Source organism: Chlorocebus sabaeus, chromosome 8 (genome assembly GCF_047675955.1).
Source record: "Chlorocebus sabaeus isolate Y175 chromosome 8, mChlSab1.0.hap1, whole genome shotgun sequence".
Taxonomy (NCBI): domain Eukaryota; kingdom Metazoa; phylum Chordata; class Mammalia; order Primates; family Cercopithecidae; genus Chlorocebus; species Chlorocebus sabaeus.
Window position 1 is genome coordinate 30159523 of NC_132911.1, and position 15610 is coordinate 30175132.

General features: G+C 44.3%; 1 protein-coding gene across 3 annotated transcripts in view; it reads left to right on the forward strand.

Moving 5' to 3' along the window:
- The window catches only part of RBPMS (RNA binding protein, mRNA processing factor), a 188128-nt gene that overhangs the window by 148977 nt on the left and 23541 nt on the right, over positions 1-15610 (forward strand). The window contains exons 6-7 of one of the 3 annotated variants that reach the window (XM_007962085.3): positions 11713-11843; positions 14464-14687. In XM_007962085.3, the coding sequence (XP_007960276.1) occupies positions 11713-11843; positions 14464-14595 (263 nt within the window). In that variant the 3' untranslated portion in view covers positions 14596-14687. Of the gene's footprint in view, positions 1-11712; positions 12840-14463; positions 14688-15610 lie in introns of those variants that run through there. The other 2 variants (XM_007962084.3, XM_007962088.3) reach the window with 2 other exon arrangements.

The following is a 15610-nucleotide window of genomic DNA, read 5'->3' on the forward strand; positions in this document are numbered from 1 at the left end:
ATTCAGTTAAACAGGAATTACCTGTAGAGAATCAGGTCCTTTTGTAACTCAGCATTACTGCCCCAAATCTGGGCCGGAAAAATAAATGCTGATGATACTCAACTAGCATTTGCCTCACAGCAGGTGCCTAGTAAGTGTTTGTTGAAGACAAACACTTGTTAACCAAGATGAATTAAAATGTGAGAGTGGCCCCGACCAAATGAACATTTTTGGATTTTGTGGACTTTATTTATTCATGCTAATCATAACTTCACTTAAAAATTAGCCTCATTTTGTTTTTTGTAACTGGAGACTGCCCAATTATTTCATCCATCTTGTGGCCTCATGGCTTAACACTCTCAGAAAACATTTTTTATTCACTGTGATCATGAAGTATGCAGGGGGATTATCCTTCAGTGGTAGTGTGGAACTAGCTTGCCTCTGAAAGCAAGGGAGGTGAAGGAAAGCAACTCTCAGGCAACAGATATTTCCAGAAGTGGAGTTTTGCTTTGCACTGAAAATTTAATCCAAGGGCATCAGATTTTTAAAACATGAATGAATCAAAGTAGGAGAGTTTGGAAAAGGAGGACACTTTTGAGATTTCCACACTTTGTTGCTAGCAGCTTTGTTACCTGTGGAGAGACAGTTCTGAGTCCATGGGTGGCTCTGCTCCTGTAGGTTTTTCTTGTTTCACAGTAATTGGCAGTAACAGACTTTTCTTACTTAAGTGATTGATCTAGCCTGGCTTAAAGAGATGATCAAATTCCTTGGCACACAGAAATGTTTAGCAGCTTTCTTCATATCCATTGCCATTGTGGTGCCTGATATATCTGGTGCTAGTGAATAAGTACTCATTACTCAAAGAAGTGTAGAACAGTTGCTGTGGAATTTCTTTTCAGGACTAATAACAGTGTAATTTTTTCTTGTACACAAATCAGGTTATTTCCCCCACCAGAAGGCCAGGTTAAATTATTTCAAGTCTATAAAAATTGTTTGTTTTGGCCGGGCACAGTGGCTCACGCCTGTAATCCCAGCCCTTTGGGACGCTGAGGTGGGTGAATCACGAGGTCAGGAGTTCGAGACCAGCCTGGCCTACATGATGACACCCCGTCTGTACTAAAAATACAAAAAATTAGCTGGGCGTGGTGGTGGGCGCCTGTAATCCCAGCTACCCCGGAGGCTGAGGCAGGAGAATCGCTTGAACCCGGGAGCCGGAGGTTGCAGTGAGCCAAAATTGCACCACTGCACTCCAGCCCGGTGACAGCATGAGACTCTCAAAAAAAAAAAAAAAAAAAATTGTTTGTTTTTAGCCTAAAACTACAATTTGCACTCTGACTTCTGAAAAGCACAGAAACTCAGTTTGAAGGCAGTGATGCCTTGTCAGGAATGTAGACTCTGGAAACAGATTCTTTAGATTTGTATCCCTCTACCTATAAGCTGTATATGACCTTGGACAAGTCACTAAAACTCTCCAAGCATCAATTTCTTCATCTGTAAAATGGAAATATTTGTATCTAGCTCAAAGGACTAAGGGGAGATTGAGACTTTATGCTTGTGAAAGATACTATACACGTAAGCACAAAATAAATACTTGTTCTGGTTTCTAGGGACACATTAACATAATTTTAAAATAGGATTTCAGTCATTGATGTTTTCAGCATTCCCTGTGGATGGATTAAGGGCAAGTAGCCCACGGCTAGCCAGCATAGATGGGGAACCAGAAGAACGGGGGTGGTGGAGTTGCTGAGTTCCTAGAACAGGAGAAGGCCATGGGTGAGAGTGGGAGCTCAGTTCAGACACACAGCTTCATTCTGGAGTTCCTCACGTGGCTCATAGAAGAGTTTGCTTATGTGTGTTTCTAGATTTGTGTTATTTGTGCTATGGAGTATATTTTGGGGTTCTGACTCATCGGTTTCCTAGGCCAGTGGCAATCTCTTTAAAACTGATAACGATGACAAGTTACTAGTTTCTGCCTTTTTTCTTCAAGGACTGGAACCTTTGCAGATTTAAGAAAACTGACGTTTTCTTAAAAGTCAAGGAAATGTGCTAAACTGTAAATCATTGGGTGAATTACATAATTCTGAAGTTTATATCCTCTTGCTATTTGTAAGTTAGTTGTAGGCACTTTGTAATATCGTTAATTTTAACTAACTTTTCTTGAATATGTTCTGTGTGCCAGACATATGTGCTGAGGATAGGAGATTACAGTTTTGTGAAGGACATAGACACAGAAAAAGATAATTTTTCATGTAAGCAGTAGGTGCAGTGTTCAGGGTACGCATAGGCTGTTTTGGGAGGTGTAAGAAAGGATATCTGGTCTATACTGGATTTTCATGAGAGCTCCGTGCCTTGATGAACACTCTTTTAGGCAGCACCTGTCCCTACTAAGAGTCCCACCTAAGAAATGGAAAGTTCATTAGGTCAGCTTCATTAATTATCAAAGAAATCTACATTAAAATAATAGACTTTAATAACATTTCTTTAAATATAGGGTGTCACTATGTTTGCCTAGGCTGGCCTTGAACTCCTGGCTTCAGGTGATCCTCCCACCTCAGCCTCTGGAGTAGCTGGGGTTACAAGCATGTGCCCCGTTGTGTTTTTAAGGATGATTCCCAGTGTTGTTATATTAAAAATTGGTATAAATGTTGCTACTTTGGGGATTACACATTCAAACAGCACAGTTAGGTGTATTGAGGTCCTTAAAAATGTTCATTTCTGAAAGCTTGGCAAAGGTTATCTGGAAGGCTGAGGAGAGAGGATCACACGGGCCCAGGAGTTGAAGTTGTAGTGCACATTGATGATCAGGCCTACGAGCAGCCGCTGCACTCCAGCCTGGGCAACATAGTGAGACCTTGTCTCTAAGTAAATCAATCAATAATGCATGGATGAATGTCTGCTGTGCAACATGCACTATGCTCGGTACTGGAGATACAGCAGTAAGCACAAGAGACACAGGCCCTGCACTCAGGGACCCTCTAGTTCAATAAGAGATCATCTCTTTTTATGGACTAGATAGAGATGAACCCAAGCAGCAATTTCATTAAAAAGACACCTCTGCCTCCCCTTGCTGTCATAACCATCCTTCTCCCTTGCTCCCTTTCCTCCCTCACCACATAACAGAGATGTATGCCAGAAGAGGTGTGTGAATGAGAAATGAAAGTTTTACTAAAACACTTTTTGTTTATAATTTTTTTATTTAAAAAAAATTAATTTCCACCTGAATCATAGACTCACGTTGCCCTGAAGATATACTTCCTAAAACACTTTTTTTGATGTTAGAAGAAATTTATTTTCCTTCCTTTTCTACTCTTTCTCCTTTGTGGACCTCCTTTGTGGCGGGCACAGTAGTGAATCTAACAGAACAGTATGCTGCTCTTATGAAGCTTACCCAGGTCTCTGGCAGAGTGGGACTGATTTTCTTAGGTTGTCCATATGACACAAAACCATTACGTTCTGAAAATACAGCTTCTGTTAAACATCCAGACTCGATTGCATTTGTCAAGAAACTCAGGCTCGCAGAGAGGCTGGCAGACACTTTGAATCTTCAGTCTGCTAATGACAGGGAATGGACTTTCCTGAGGAAACTCTGGGTAACCCTCATCCCAGCAGCTGCAGGTCATAGGAAAGAAGAGGAATGAAAATGTCCCCATGTGATGAGTAAGAGTAGGTAATAGTAGTGGCTTAAGTTCCCAGAGAAACAGTTTTCTTCCCGCTCATGCTCAGGGTTCCCTTCAACTCTCGGATTAGAAAGCAGATCCTTTTATTTATTTATTTATTTATTTATTTATTTATTTATTTATTTATTTATTTTTTGAGACGGAGTCTCGCTCTGTCGCCCAGGCTGGAGTGCAGTGGCCGGATCTCAGCTCACTGCAAGCTCCGCGTCCCAGGTTTACACCATTCTCCTGCCTCAGCCTCCCGAGTCCGGGACTACAGGCGCCCGCCACCGCGCCCGGCTAGTTTTTTGTGTTTTTTAGTAGAGACGGGGTTTCACCATGTTAGTCAGGATGGTCTCGATCTCCTGACCTCGTGATCCGCCCGTCTCGGCCTCCCAAAGTGCAGGGATTACAGGCTTGAGCCACCGCACCCGGCCAGCAGATCCTTTTAAAATCCTGGATTGCATTGCATGATTTCTTGGCCTCGAAGAGCAGGTGGGCAGTAAAGGAAGAAGACAATCATCAAAGCAGTGACTGGTCAAAAGAATGGCGGAAAATCATTAAATGGAGAAGTGACTCTGGGCCAGTTGAATCATGACCACCTGCTTTTGAAATTTCCTTGGCATACGTATTTTGGGGTCTGTTTGCTTTTTTGCAGACAACTTGTTGCTTCTGCAGTTTGTATTAGAGAAATAGTGGAGTGGGGAGACAGTGGAAGTTAAAGTCGGTCCGGCTAAGAACCTGCATTTGGGTAATAGAAGTAGGGATGGGAATGAGAAAAACATAGAGAAGATATCTTTATCATCAGTAGATGGAGATAATGAACATGGAGAAAGGCAGTGAAGTGCAGAAGTGAAGGGTCTGGACTCATGATCTTGATTTTCACATCCTGGCTCTGTGAGAGTCATTGGGCTGGATATTTAACCTTGCTGTGTCTCAGCTTTCTCATAAGGTAAAAGGAGCTCCTGCTGATGTCTCCCATGAGGATGATTGGTGCACAGAATGTGCTCAGTAAACACGAGCTCCTACTGTCCTTAATACTGCTGTCATCACTATCATTATCTTTGTCATCTCTATTGTTATTAGGACTTAGCAATTGTTTGGACATGGGAAGTGATGAAGGCTTCTAGACTGAGGAAAAGGGATAAAGGAAAGTGTTGGCGGTAAGAATAGAATTGGTTTATGAGTGACAGTAAGTTCACTTCTCGATGAGTTGAGTTTGATGAATTTAGGGTGTTTACTTTGGAGTAGAAATCAAAGCTATAGGCTTATGAGTCATCCTAAATAGAATTAGTAGTTGAAGCAATGGAAATGACCAAGGTCCATGATAGAGAGAAAATAGAAATAGTAGAGAGCTAAGCCGAGACTTGATTTCTCCTCATGACTGCAGCACATAGTACAGTTAGTTCCCTGTACAGAACACAAAAATCGCCATGGTAATTAGTGCTGGGTGGTGGAAAAACACCTCCTTTGAGCTATTCACCCACTTTTTTTTTTTTTTTTTTTGGAGACTGAGTTTCATTCTGTCGCCCAGACTAGAGTGCAGTGGTGCAGTCTTGGCTCACTGCAGCCTCTGCCTTCCAGGTTCAAGCAGTTCTCCTACCTCATCCTCCCAAGTAGCGGGGACTACAGGCACCCACCACTACACCCAGCTAATTTTTGTATCTTTAGTAGAGATGGGTTTTCATGTGGGCCAGGCTGGTCTCGAACTCCTGACCTCAAGTAATTCACCCGCTTCAGCCTCCCAAAGTGCTGGGATTACAGGCATGAGCCACCATGCGTGGCAACACTCAGTCTTTTCATTAGCTTCTTTCATAAAAATCTTCATCTACATTTGTCTTCTTGGGAAGCCGGTGATGTGTTTGACATTCTATGGGAACCGTATTAGTTCCCTGGAGCTGCCGCAACAAATTACCAGAAACTGGGTGGCTTCAATGGACAGAAGTCTGTTCGCTCACAGTTTAGGAGACCAGAAATCTGAAATCACGGTGTCAGCAGTGTTGGATCTTCTAGAGGCTCTGAGGTATTCCTCTGTTTGTAGACATACCATTCCAGTCCCTGTCTTTGTCTGAAGATTCCTAAATCTATCTTCAAAGACCCTGTTTCCAAAAACAGTGACGTACTGGGGTTCCAGGTGGATGTGAATTTGGGGAAATGCCGTTCACCCTATCACAGGAGCTAGTGTGCACTGCCCTGCGCCACGGGAGCTGGTGTGGGCTATATTCTTAGTCCTGTGGCAGAAGAGCATGTCTCAATAGGCTAGTACTTAAAAGAGTGGGCCTTGTGTGGCTGATTTTTAAAAGGCTTACTTAACAGACATGGATCAACTACTTGCTGAGGTATGTGAGTGGGAGTTGACTGCTAACAGAATCCTTGATTTATTTTTCTTGTTTCAAAATTTATATTATTCCTATTAAAAATGGAATTTTTCATCATGTTTGGATTTTCTGTGTCATGGCTGCTGTTTTTCCTGGCCAAATTCTTCATCTTCGAGGCAAGCTCTCCTGGAAGACTCTGTCCCTGAGTTTTTTTATAGCAAATTGAGTATGCTAAAAAGCCAGACATAAAGACCACCTGCATTCCAAATGGGGCCCTGTCACCACCAGCAGCAGTGGGGGCATCACCCACCCCAGGGAGGAGAGGATGGTATATAGAAGGGACCCTGAACTGTGAGACAAGAGACTTGAGTTCTGGTCTCAGTTCAGACATTATAAGTTATCTATGAGACCTTAGATAGATCTTGGTGCCTTTATGTGCATATTTCTCTTCCACCCAGAATTAACCCTCAGTCTGGCTATTTCTTCACCTGAAGGCAGGATGGAAGTATATTTTTTCTTCATTTTCTCAAGTATTAAGCAAATGGTTGATTTTTTTTTTTTTTTTTTTTTTTGAGACAGAGTATCACTCTGTAGCCCAGGCTGGAGTGCAGTGGTGTGATCTTGGCTCACTGCAATCTCTACCCGGGTACAATCAATTATTGTGCCTCAGCCTCCCAATTAGCTGGGATTACAGGTGTGCACCACCACACCTAGCTAAGTTTTGTATTTTTTAGTAGAGATGGGGTCTCACCGTGTTGGCCAAACTGGTCTCGAACTCCAGACATCAAGTGATCCACCCACCTCCACCTCCCAAAGTGCTGAGATTACAGGCGTAAACCACTGCATCTGGCCCAAATGATTGATTTCTTGATACTGTCTTATAATATGGTGGTAGGCATTGGTAAGCAAGAATAAGAGCTTGCCGTCCAGGAGGTAACTGCTGTGACTGGGGAGGTGCAGGATATGGTGGAGCACAGAGAAAGCAGTCTTTTAGACTAGAAGTGCGAGGCCAGGCCCCTCCCCATCCCCGGAAGCGGCGTCTAAGTAGAGCACAGTGAAGAGTTAAGCTGGGTGGAAGGAGTAAGTAACTGATGAGTAAGAGTTAAGCCAGGCAGGAGGAGGGGGAGAAAAGTGCCCCTGGCAGAGGGAGCACTGTGTGGGAGAGAGGCAGGCATAGTCATGCAATGGAAGTGACTGATCCCAGAGCATGAGGGAGAACCAGATGAGAATCAGGGCTGGGGAGGAGGATGAGGGCCAGATCATTTGGGATCTTATAGGCCATTACATGGAGTTCAGGCAGTATCCACAGAGCAAGAGGAAATCACAGAAGGGTTTTAAGTGGCATGACTAAATTAAGAGACAGGGTCTTACTGTGTTGCCCTGGGCTGGAAGTGCAGTGGCACAGTCACAGTTCACTGCAACCTCAAATAAGTCCTAGGTTCGAGTGAACTTCCCACCTTAGCCTCCCGAGTAGTTGGAACTAAAGGTATGTACCACCAAGCCTGGCTAATACTTTGTTTTTTTTAAGATACGGGGTCTCGCTAAAGTTGCCCAGGCTTGTCTCAAATCCTGGGCCCAATTGATCTTCCTCCTCCTGCCTCTGCCTCCCAAAGCACTGGGATTACAGGTGTGAGCCACTGCATGCAGCCAAAATGTGTATTTTTAAAGTTGTCATGACTTGAGTGTGGAAGCCAGGAGGGCTTTTAGGAGGCCTTTTCAGTAATCCAGTAGTGTTGGTGAAGATCAAGCTGGATCATGGGATAGATTCAGCAGGACCTTGATGAAAGAATGAATGAGAGGGAGAATAGAGTGACCACCAGGTCTGTGGCTTGGGCAGCTGAGTGGAAGGTAGCATCTTACTGAAATCTGGAGCCAACGAGGACAGGTCATTGAGGGAGCATGTTTAGTTTTGGGTATGTCGAGCATGAAGTTGCTGTGGAATATTTCCAAATAGATGTTTTCAAGAGGCAAAAAAGTTCTTTTTTTTTTTTTTTTTGAGATGGAGTCTCACTGTGCCCAGGCTGGAGTGCAGTGGCGCAATCTTGTCTCACTGCAAGCTCCACCTCCCGGGTTCAAGAGATTCTCCTGCCTCAGCCCCCTGAGCAGCTGGGACTACAGGTGCCTGCCACCACACCTGGCTAATTTTTTGTATTTTTGGTAGAGATGGGTCAGGATGGTCTCGATCTCCTGACCTTGTGATCTGCCCGCCTCGGCCTCCCAAAGTGCTGGGATTACAGGCATGAGCCACCGCGCCCGGCCTCAAAAAAGTTCTTAAACCTTGTGTTACCAACTAAACTCAGAGATATATGGCCATACTTAAGTCCATTAAAGATTCTCCTTGTTCTTCCGTCTCTCAGTTGTTTCTAAGAGTCATTCACGTTTATCTCTCTTTCAATGTGACCGTAGACTGGAAGCTGCACCTTTCTGCATCTGTTTCCTCATCTAAAACGAAAAGGCAGAAGATGATCTTCCCAAACTCTGTAGGTTTAAACCTTCATCAGAAGCTCTGCAGTTCTTTGGTTTCAGAGGGATTACAGGGTAGAGTTGGAAGTTTCTAGTCCTTGTTTTTCAGAATCCAATTTGAGCTCTTCTGGTTGCATATTCTCATGCTAAGAAAAAAAGCCTATTCAGATGTATATTGTGAACCCTCAACAACATTATCCTCAGAAGGTGCAAAAAAGAAAAGATGTAGCCAGATTGGGGCAATGGGAAAGGATTTGCCCAGCCTCTCAGGAGGGACGGATTAGGCCCAGACAAAAAAGCCCTGGCCTCTTGATCTGCCCTCTTTCTGCTCACTGGGGCCTGGCTCACTCTGGGTGGTCAAGAGCCTCTTTTGTCAAGAGGAATCTCACCCCCTCCCTAAACTCCAATTCATCCCAGTGGGCCTTGGGCAGCAATCTTTGTCTTCTTTTTTCAGCCTTCCATCCTATAAAGTTTGAGCAGGATGATGGGCAGTGACTCAGGAAGGTGAAACCCATCAGGGCCTTGCCTCCTGCTTCAGTGGGGAGTCCTTGTGAAGGGCTTGCGCTGTGGAAAACCAGTCTCTCTAGCTTTTGTAATTTTCTCAAGCAACGAAAAAGCAAACAAATGCAGAAAGCTCATTCTGCTTTAATACCCACTTCCATCAAAGGGGAGTGTATGTGTGTGTTAGGAGAGTGCTCAGGCTTCTACTGAAAAGTTAGGTGTTTGTGAGGCCTGCTTCAGGTGCAATCCTGACCTGGTCAGGCCATGTATCTTTTGATGTTTATGGTAACTCCACATTCCTTCATGAGGGGAGAAGGGAGACGGATGATAAGATGTATCAAGGGATTTATCAAGTGTAAGTTCACCTTAATCTCTTTTAGACTTCTGCCTTACCACTACTTTACTATTACTCAGCAATTTTGAGTTTAGGGGATTTCAGAGCAAATCCTCTTTTCTGCTGGCCTAGGTTTTGTGCAAATGTTAATGGTGAATTGTCTCTAAGCATCAGTAAAGAACTAATGGGAAGTAATGCTTCAGGATAAAAATAGAGAAAGGTCTGGAAATCATAAATTCCAGCAGTCAGGCTGACATTGAAATCTGATTCCAGCTTATCTCTGTTGCTTATCTCTTTAGGATCCGATATCTTAAAGGACATATTCATTTCATTTTTTTTAAGTTTCTAAAGGAAGAACCCACTGATCAGGTAACCACCTCTACCCACCCCACCCCAGTTAGCCAGGACGATAAGGAAGGACCACTGACAGGCTGCAGGCCAAACACATTCCCCCTGAGGGCTCTGTCATTTGGAATCAGTTGTATGTATCAGTTTTATAGTCTTTATAGCTTTATAGTCTTCCGCTGTCACAGTGGGAACAGACAAGCATAGGCCACAGATGAGTGTATGAGGATTTAAAAGACTCAGAATGTCTTAAAATAGCCTGGTGGCTAAACAACAATAATAGCTTGGCATTCCTGAGAATGGTTGTTTGTTTAAAATTCAAGGCATCGGTTCTGGTAGCAGTTAGTTTCCACTAGCTGGGCTCCCACATTAGTTACTCTGGAAATCACAGTCTCATCACAACAGGAAGCACAGGGATCTATTAAGCTCCTCCCAGCCCTTCTCAGGGTGGTCCCTAAGCCTTGGGCTACAGGCACCTACACACCCTAGAACACAGTAGATGCTGTAGACCTGATCATTTTAAGGACTGTAGTGATGTTGTTGTTACCCTGACTAAATAATAATGATCAGTCCACTCTTAGGGGCTTATTTCTCCCACCTAGATACACAGGCAGTCTGTCTTTCCATCACCAAGTCCTGAGGAGGTAGCTTTTACTGCCTTGTTGAGAGGAGGGAGTCGAGAAGGCTAACCAGCAACAGTATGTTAAATCACATTGTTGGGGTCCCATCACATCTGGAAATGGGTACAAACTGCCCTCTGAACGTATCATTAGCAGTCAGCTCTTGACTCACTACCATCCTGAGAGAAGCTCGTGCCATGCAAGCTGGCTGTGGGGAAGCCTCACCTACCCCCTGCCCACCAGATCCACATTCACCCACAGGCTCTGCTACTTTCTGGTTTCTCCGTAGAGCAGTCCCACATCACACCGAGCAAAGCAGTTTTCTGTTGCTAGTCCCCTTTCTGTATTGAAAAGTTTTGGGGGATGGGAAGGATGCAGAGACACTGGGCCTGGAATGGCTCCTTAGATGGTGGGAAGGAATAAAGTGACTCTGTTGACCTTGGGTCACATGCACTGTAGACTTAGGGAAAGTCCTGAATGGCAGAGTTACTAATGACTATCAAATCACCTTTTGCTGACTCCCGTGGCAGTCCTGGATAGCGTCCTTGGCATACTTGATTTCAGATTTTGACAGGTGATAAAAGCACATCTTGAGATTGCTGCTTCACAGGGCCCAGATTCCTTGCTATTGACTGATGTTATTTTTGCCTTTCCTGAGAAGCTTCCTCATGTGTTTGCTGTTACTTTTAATGGATTGCTTCCTGATACATAGGAGGCCCAGGCACTTGCCCTTCAATCTGGCCAACTGCAGCCTGACCTGGGTGGAATTGGAGCTGCCTGAGGAACACTTAGACCAGGCGCTTGGCAATATGACTCACTTTTTCCCCCTAAAAGTTAGTCTGTAAAGAGCAACTGGAAATGTTTACATCTTTGTGGAGTGTAATTTTAATCAGGATTCTCAAGGTTTTTCACCTCAATTCTCTGAATTTTTAAGATCTTAAATGCCCTGTGGTCACAGTATTTGGCCCTGTACTTCTGGGGGCTACATGGAAAATGCTTGATGATCATGACTGACTTGTCAATAGTAATTATGCCAATAAACAGAAAAGCCTTCCAGTTCTGGTCTGTTGAGGCCCTGCCGTTAAGCCATTGTTTTCCCAAAGGCTCTGCAGTGGGTTCTCATGGGATATCTTTCATTGGTTCTTTCTCTCCCTTTTCCTCAGAGGGCCACATTTTCTGTTTTGTGCAGGAAATTCCCACTGTTTTGGGTTCCCCAGCTACAGTTGGAAAGACATCAGAGTGTTCAAGGCGGAGTCCAGGCCTGAGATCTCAGCAGGCCAGACAGACAGCAGATGCTTGTTGCTTTTCTTGTTATATTTTTCGTTCCTTGCTTAGCACTTATGGGACCAAAGCCAACAAACAACAGGTTGTGAAAAGAATGAGAGTCATTTGGCTTCTGACATTGATTGGGGCTCGGGGTTTTTGGGTGTTTTGTTTTCTGATATGAAACTAGCTGTTTGGTAACCACTAACTCTCGCCTTATTCTTTTCTTGCAGATGAGCTCACAGTGCCTGCACTTTACCCCAGTAGCCCTGAAGTGTGGGCCCCGTACCCTCTGTACCCAGCGGAGTTAGCGCCTGCTCTACCTCCTCCTGCTTTCACCTATCCCGCTTCACTGCATGCCCAGGTAATTGATACCCATCGGCCACGACTTCACTCACTCCACCTCCAGTCCTTTCAAACTTGGTTCCCCAGAGCACACCATACAACTAACACCTATCCAGCTAACAGATCCACCTTCAAGAGATTAATGATCCCCTCTAAATCAAGCTGACACTCCTTCAGGACTTACGAGGATCGTCTGACAGCAATGATATCACCCACTGCCTGATGTTTGCCCCAAATGACACCTCTCTCTTCCTTAATGATCTCACCTCATATCGCACATAAGAGACTGGGGCAAGTTTATCCACTTGGCTCCCAGCTAGCTAGAGGGCATCACCGGAGCGTACACGTGTGTGCCTTGTGTGGAAGGGCTACAGAGGAAGGTGTGTGCTAGGAGCAGGGGATATGTGCGTCTGTGCGTGTTTCTGTGTGTTGAGAGTTTTCCACTCTCGTGTACTGTGAGAAGAATCTCTGACCAAAGGGAAAGCTTCCATGGGGGAAGGCTATACTTTCTTAAATATGTTACAGGAAAGATTAAGGGTTCCTTTTCTCCATTTTCAGGAAACCCTGTAGAACAGGAGGTACAAGATAGTGTCTAAGATGGAATTACAGGTCAAGGTAGAGATCTCTATTCTGACCAGCTTGCTTTCTTAGTTAACAATAGCCTGATTTTTATAAACAAACTTCCTGTTTCTCCACAAAGGTTACTATCTACATACTAACACTTCCTCTGCCCTTGGAGAAAATACTCTCTTAGCTTTGCTTTTAGCGCAAGTGGTAGTAATCAGTGTAAAGATTCACCTTTGGAGATCACTCATTCTTTGGCCTGCAAAGATTGATGACCAGTAACAAATAGAAAGTACGTATGTAGGTTTCATTTATCTTTCTGCATGTGTAATTCAGCCTTTAAATTTTAAATTTTCAAAAATTATTAGGCTGGACAGGCGGAGTTTTCATTTGCTTGTTTTGCTCAGTGTTTGTTTACAAGGCTGGATGAAATAAACAGCTTCCCAGAAAACTTCCTTCTGACTTAAAACTCTTTTATGTTGTACAGAATTCACTGTCTTGATAAAGACCACCTAGAAGCAGCCCTCAGTGAGGGTTCTTGAAAGTCATGGGGTCAAGATTGTTGTTGGCTGAACATCTTTTAATTCTTTTCGCTGAGTTACCAACACATTGTGCGTGCATTGACGACCCGGCTTCCTGGGCTGCCTTTGGTGCCTGAGCCCCAGTAATGATTGCCTTCTGTGTTGGGAGAAGAAGGGAGAAAGTAGTACAAGTAGTGAAGAAAAAAATGTAGGTGGTGGTGGTGGTGAGAGTACATGGCACAGAAAATAAAGGAGCCAGGATTACTTGTGCCTTTGGCTTCTCCTTCCCCTGCTGCTTTTTCTTCCTTTTTCCATGTCAGTGCTTGAGAACCCTCACAACTGGCAGGTAACGGGGTGAGGGGATAAAATGTCAACCTGTGGGTTTCTCTGCTGAGTCATTAGGATCTTTGTAGCAGGCTGCAGATAAATGTGTGGATGAAATGGGGCAACTAAGAGCCCCTTTTGCTTGCCACCTCCCACCCCTGCTCTGGATGGTGTCTCCTCTTGCTAGACTGCCGGGTACAGATCACGTGGCAGTTAAGGCAAATGTTAATAAATACCATGAAACAGTGGTTTGCATAGTCTTCTGAATAGCCATATCAAGAGTTGACAATGGCCAGAAAGTACTGGGAATGGTGGCTTTTGGATATGACATCTGCCCATTCTTCATTCATGTAATGGGTAAAATCAGAAGTAATTCTGGAGATACGGTATGGTAAGGGAAGGGCCTAAAGAGTCTCAAGAGATTAGAAAGCATATGCCATTGTAAGGAAGGATGGGGAGAGACAGTGCCAAGATTAGATGGACTCAGCCATTTGACTTAATGGGATGCATTGCCCATAGTGGCACCCTCCCCTGGGAGTTCTTGATCTTGAGACTTTCCCAAACTGGAATCCACTTAGCTCTGCCACATCGGTCCCAGATTTGGTGGGACTCTCATCTGATACCAGTTTTCAACGCCACTTCTTGTTTGGAGTCATTCCCAGTGCAGGCATGGACTCTGTGAACAAATTCCGTTATTTAAATTTATTTGTGCAGTATGAGAATCAGAATGAGCTAGTAGAGGCTCTACAGATCAGCTGGTCTGACCCATTTGACAGATGAGGAAACAGGCCTGAGAAGATGGAGGGAGCTACCCACAATCTGAAGTGGCTCTACCATGACTAGACCCAGGTCACCTGCCTCCCAGGCCTGGCTCTTTCCACTCCGAGGTGCTGGCTCACCACAGACTTATTCTTTAATGGAATTTTGGAAAGGCCTCACTCCAGTGACTCCTTGGATCTTTCTTCTCTAAGTAGATGGGAAGCCTGTAAGAAGAGACTTGGAGGCAAAGCAAAGGGAATCAGCACTTAACCTTCACCCAAAGGGCCCAAGAGAATCTTTATTAACTGGAGGTAGAGCAGACTGGAGCCTTTACGGGGCATCTCCCCATATTGGATAATTCAGTTTTTGTTTTGGAAATCTTATAATGTCTTTGGAGAGGCTTTAAATAATTTTGTTTTTCTTAGCAATGTTATGCTCTATTTTGAGACGTGGATTTTTTTTTTCTTCTAGTGTTTCTCTCCTGAGGCAAAGCCCAACACACCTGTCTTTTGTCCACTTCTCCAGCAAATTAGATTTGTCTCTGGGAATGTGTTTGTAACATACCAACCTACTGCAGACCAGCAGAGGGAGCTCCCATGTTGAATTTGTTAGCTATCTTTCCCCCCTTTCGCAAAAACTATTTCTTGACGACCTTTGAGAGATTTCAATAAAAATTTTAATCAGAGCAAAAATGATCTCAAGTAGACTGCAGCGTTTTGTTTTCATGGTGATGCAATGTTGGAGCAAAGGTATTACTCTCTGACTGAGGTTTTGGGAGAATTGGGCCTGTGACACCAAGTCTGTTTTACATAGAAGGACTCAGAACGAGCTTGCTGGAGAGGCCAGGTCCTGGAGCCGAGGTCACACCACTGCTGCTTCTCTCTGCCTGGGCTCCCGGAAGAGCCACCAAGAGCTGCATGTTGGAAGCATCTCATCCACCAGGAGACCTCACTTCAGCAGGGATGCTGCATCTAGCTAGGGGAGCCCTTGTGAAATGTACGGGTGCAGTGTCCAGTCTGCCCACTGGGATCCACAGGAAGGAAGACCAGGAGACAAAGTGTCATTGAAAAGAAGTTGAGTCACATTTCTAGCTCTGCCCCGGCTTCAGCTGTGGTCTGGTACCCGTTCAGATTTCCCATCTCTAAAGTAAGGATACTTATTTGCCGTCAGATCCCGTTTTTTAGAAATTACTGGATAAGGTAATAGGACTGAAAGCCTCAGTACTGACTTAATGTTTAGAGATGAAAGAACGACCTTGTGCAGCAGACGTTGGATTGCTAAGAAGATCGTTAACGTTTTTAAAAGTGATCATCCAGTTTACTTTCAAGGTCATTGGTATTTGAAATGTATTAATTAGGAGAGGAAGCTTTCATCTGTTGCTTTCAAAAAGCTTATACACTGAAGAGAGCACACAGCTGTTCTGTCACCTCACATTCACACACTTGCGCTTCTTAGGTTTGAGCTCATGTTTTGCTTTCTGTCTTGTGATGGGGCAGAGAGAAAGTTGGTAAAGTATACTGTCCTTACCACATTCTCAAAACACAACACCATGCACCCTCTACTTCAGGCAGAGTCACAGTGTGCGGCCAGAAGCTTCTGTAGGTAAGTAGGACTGAGA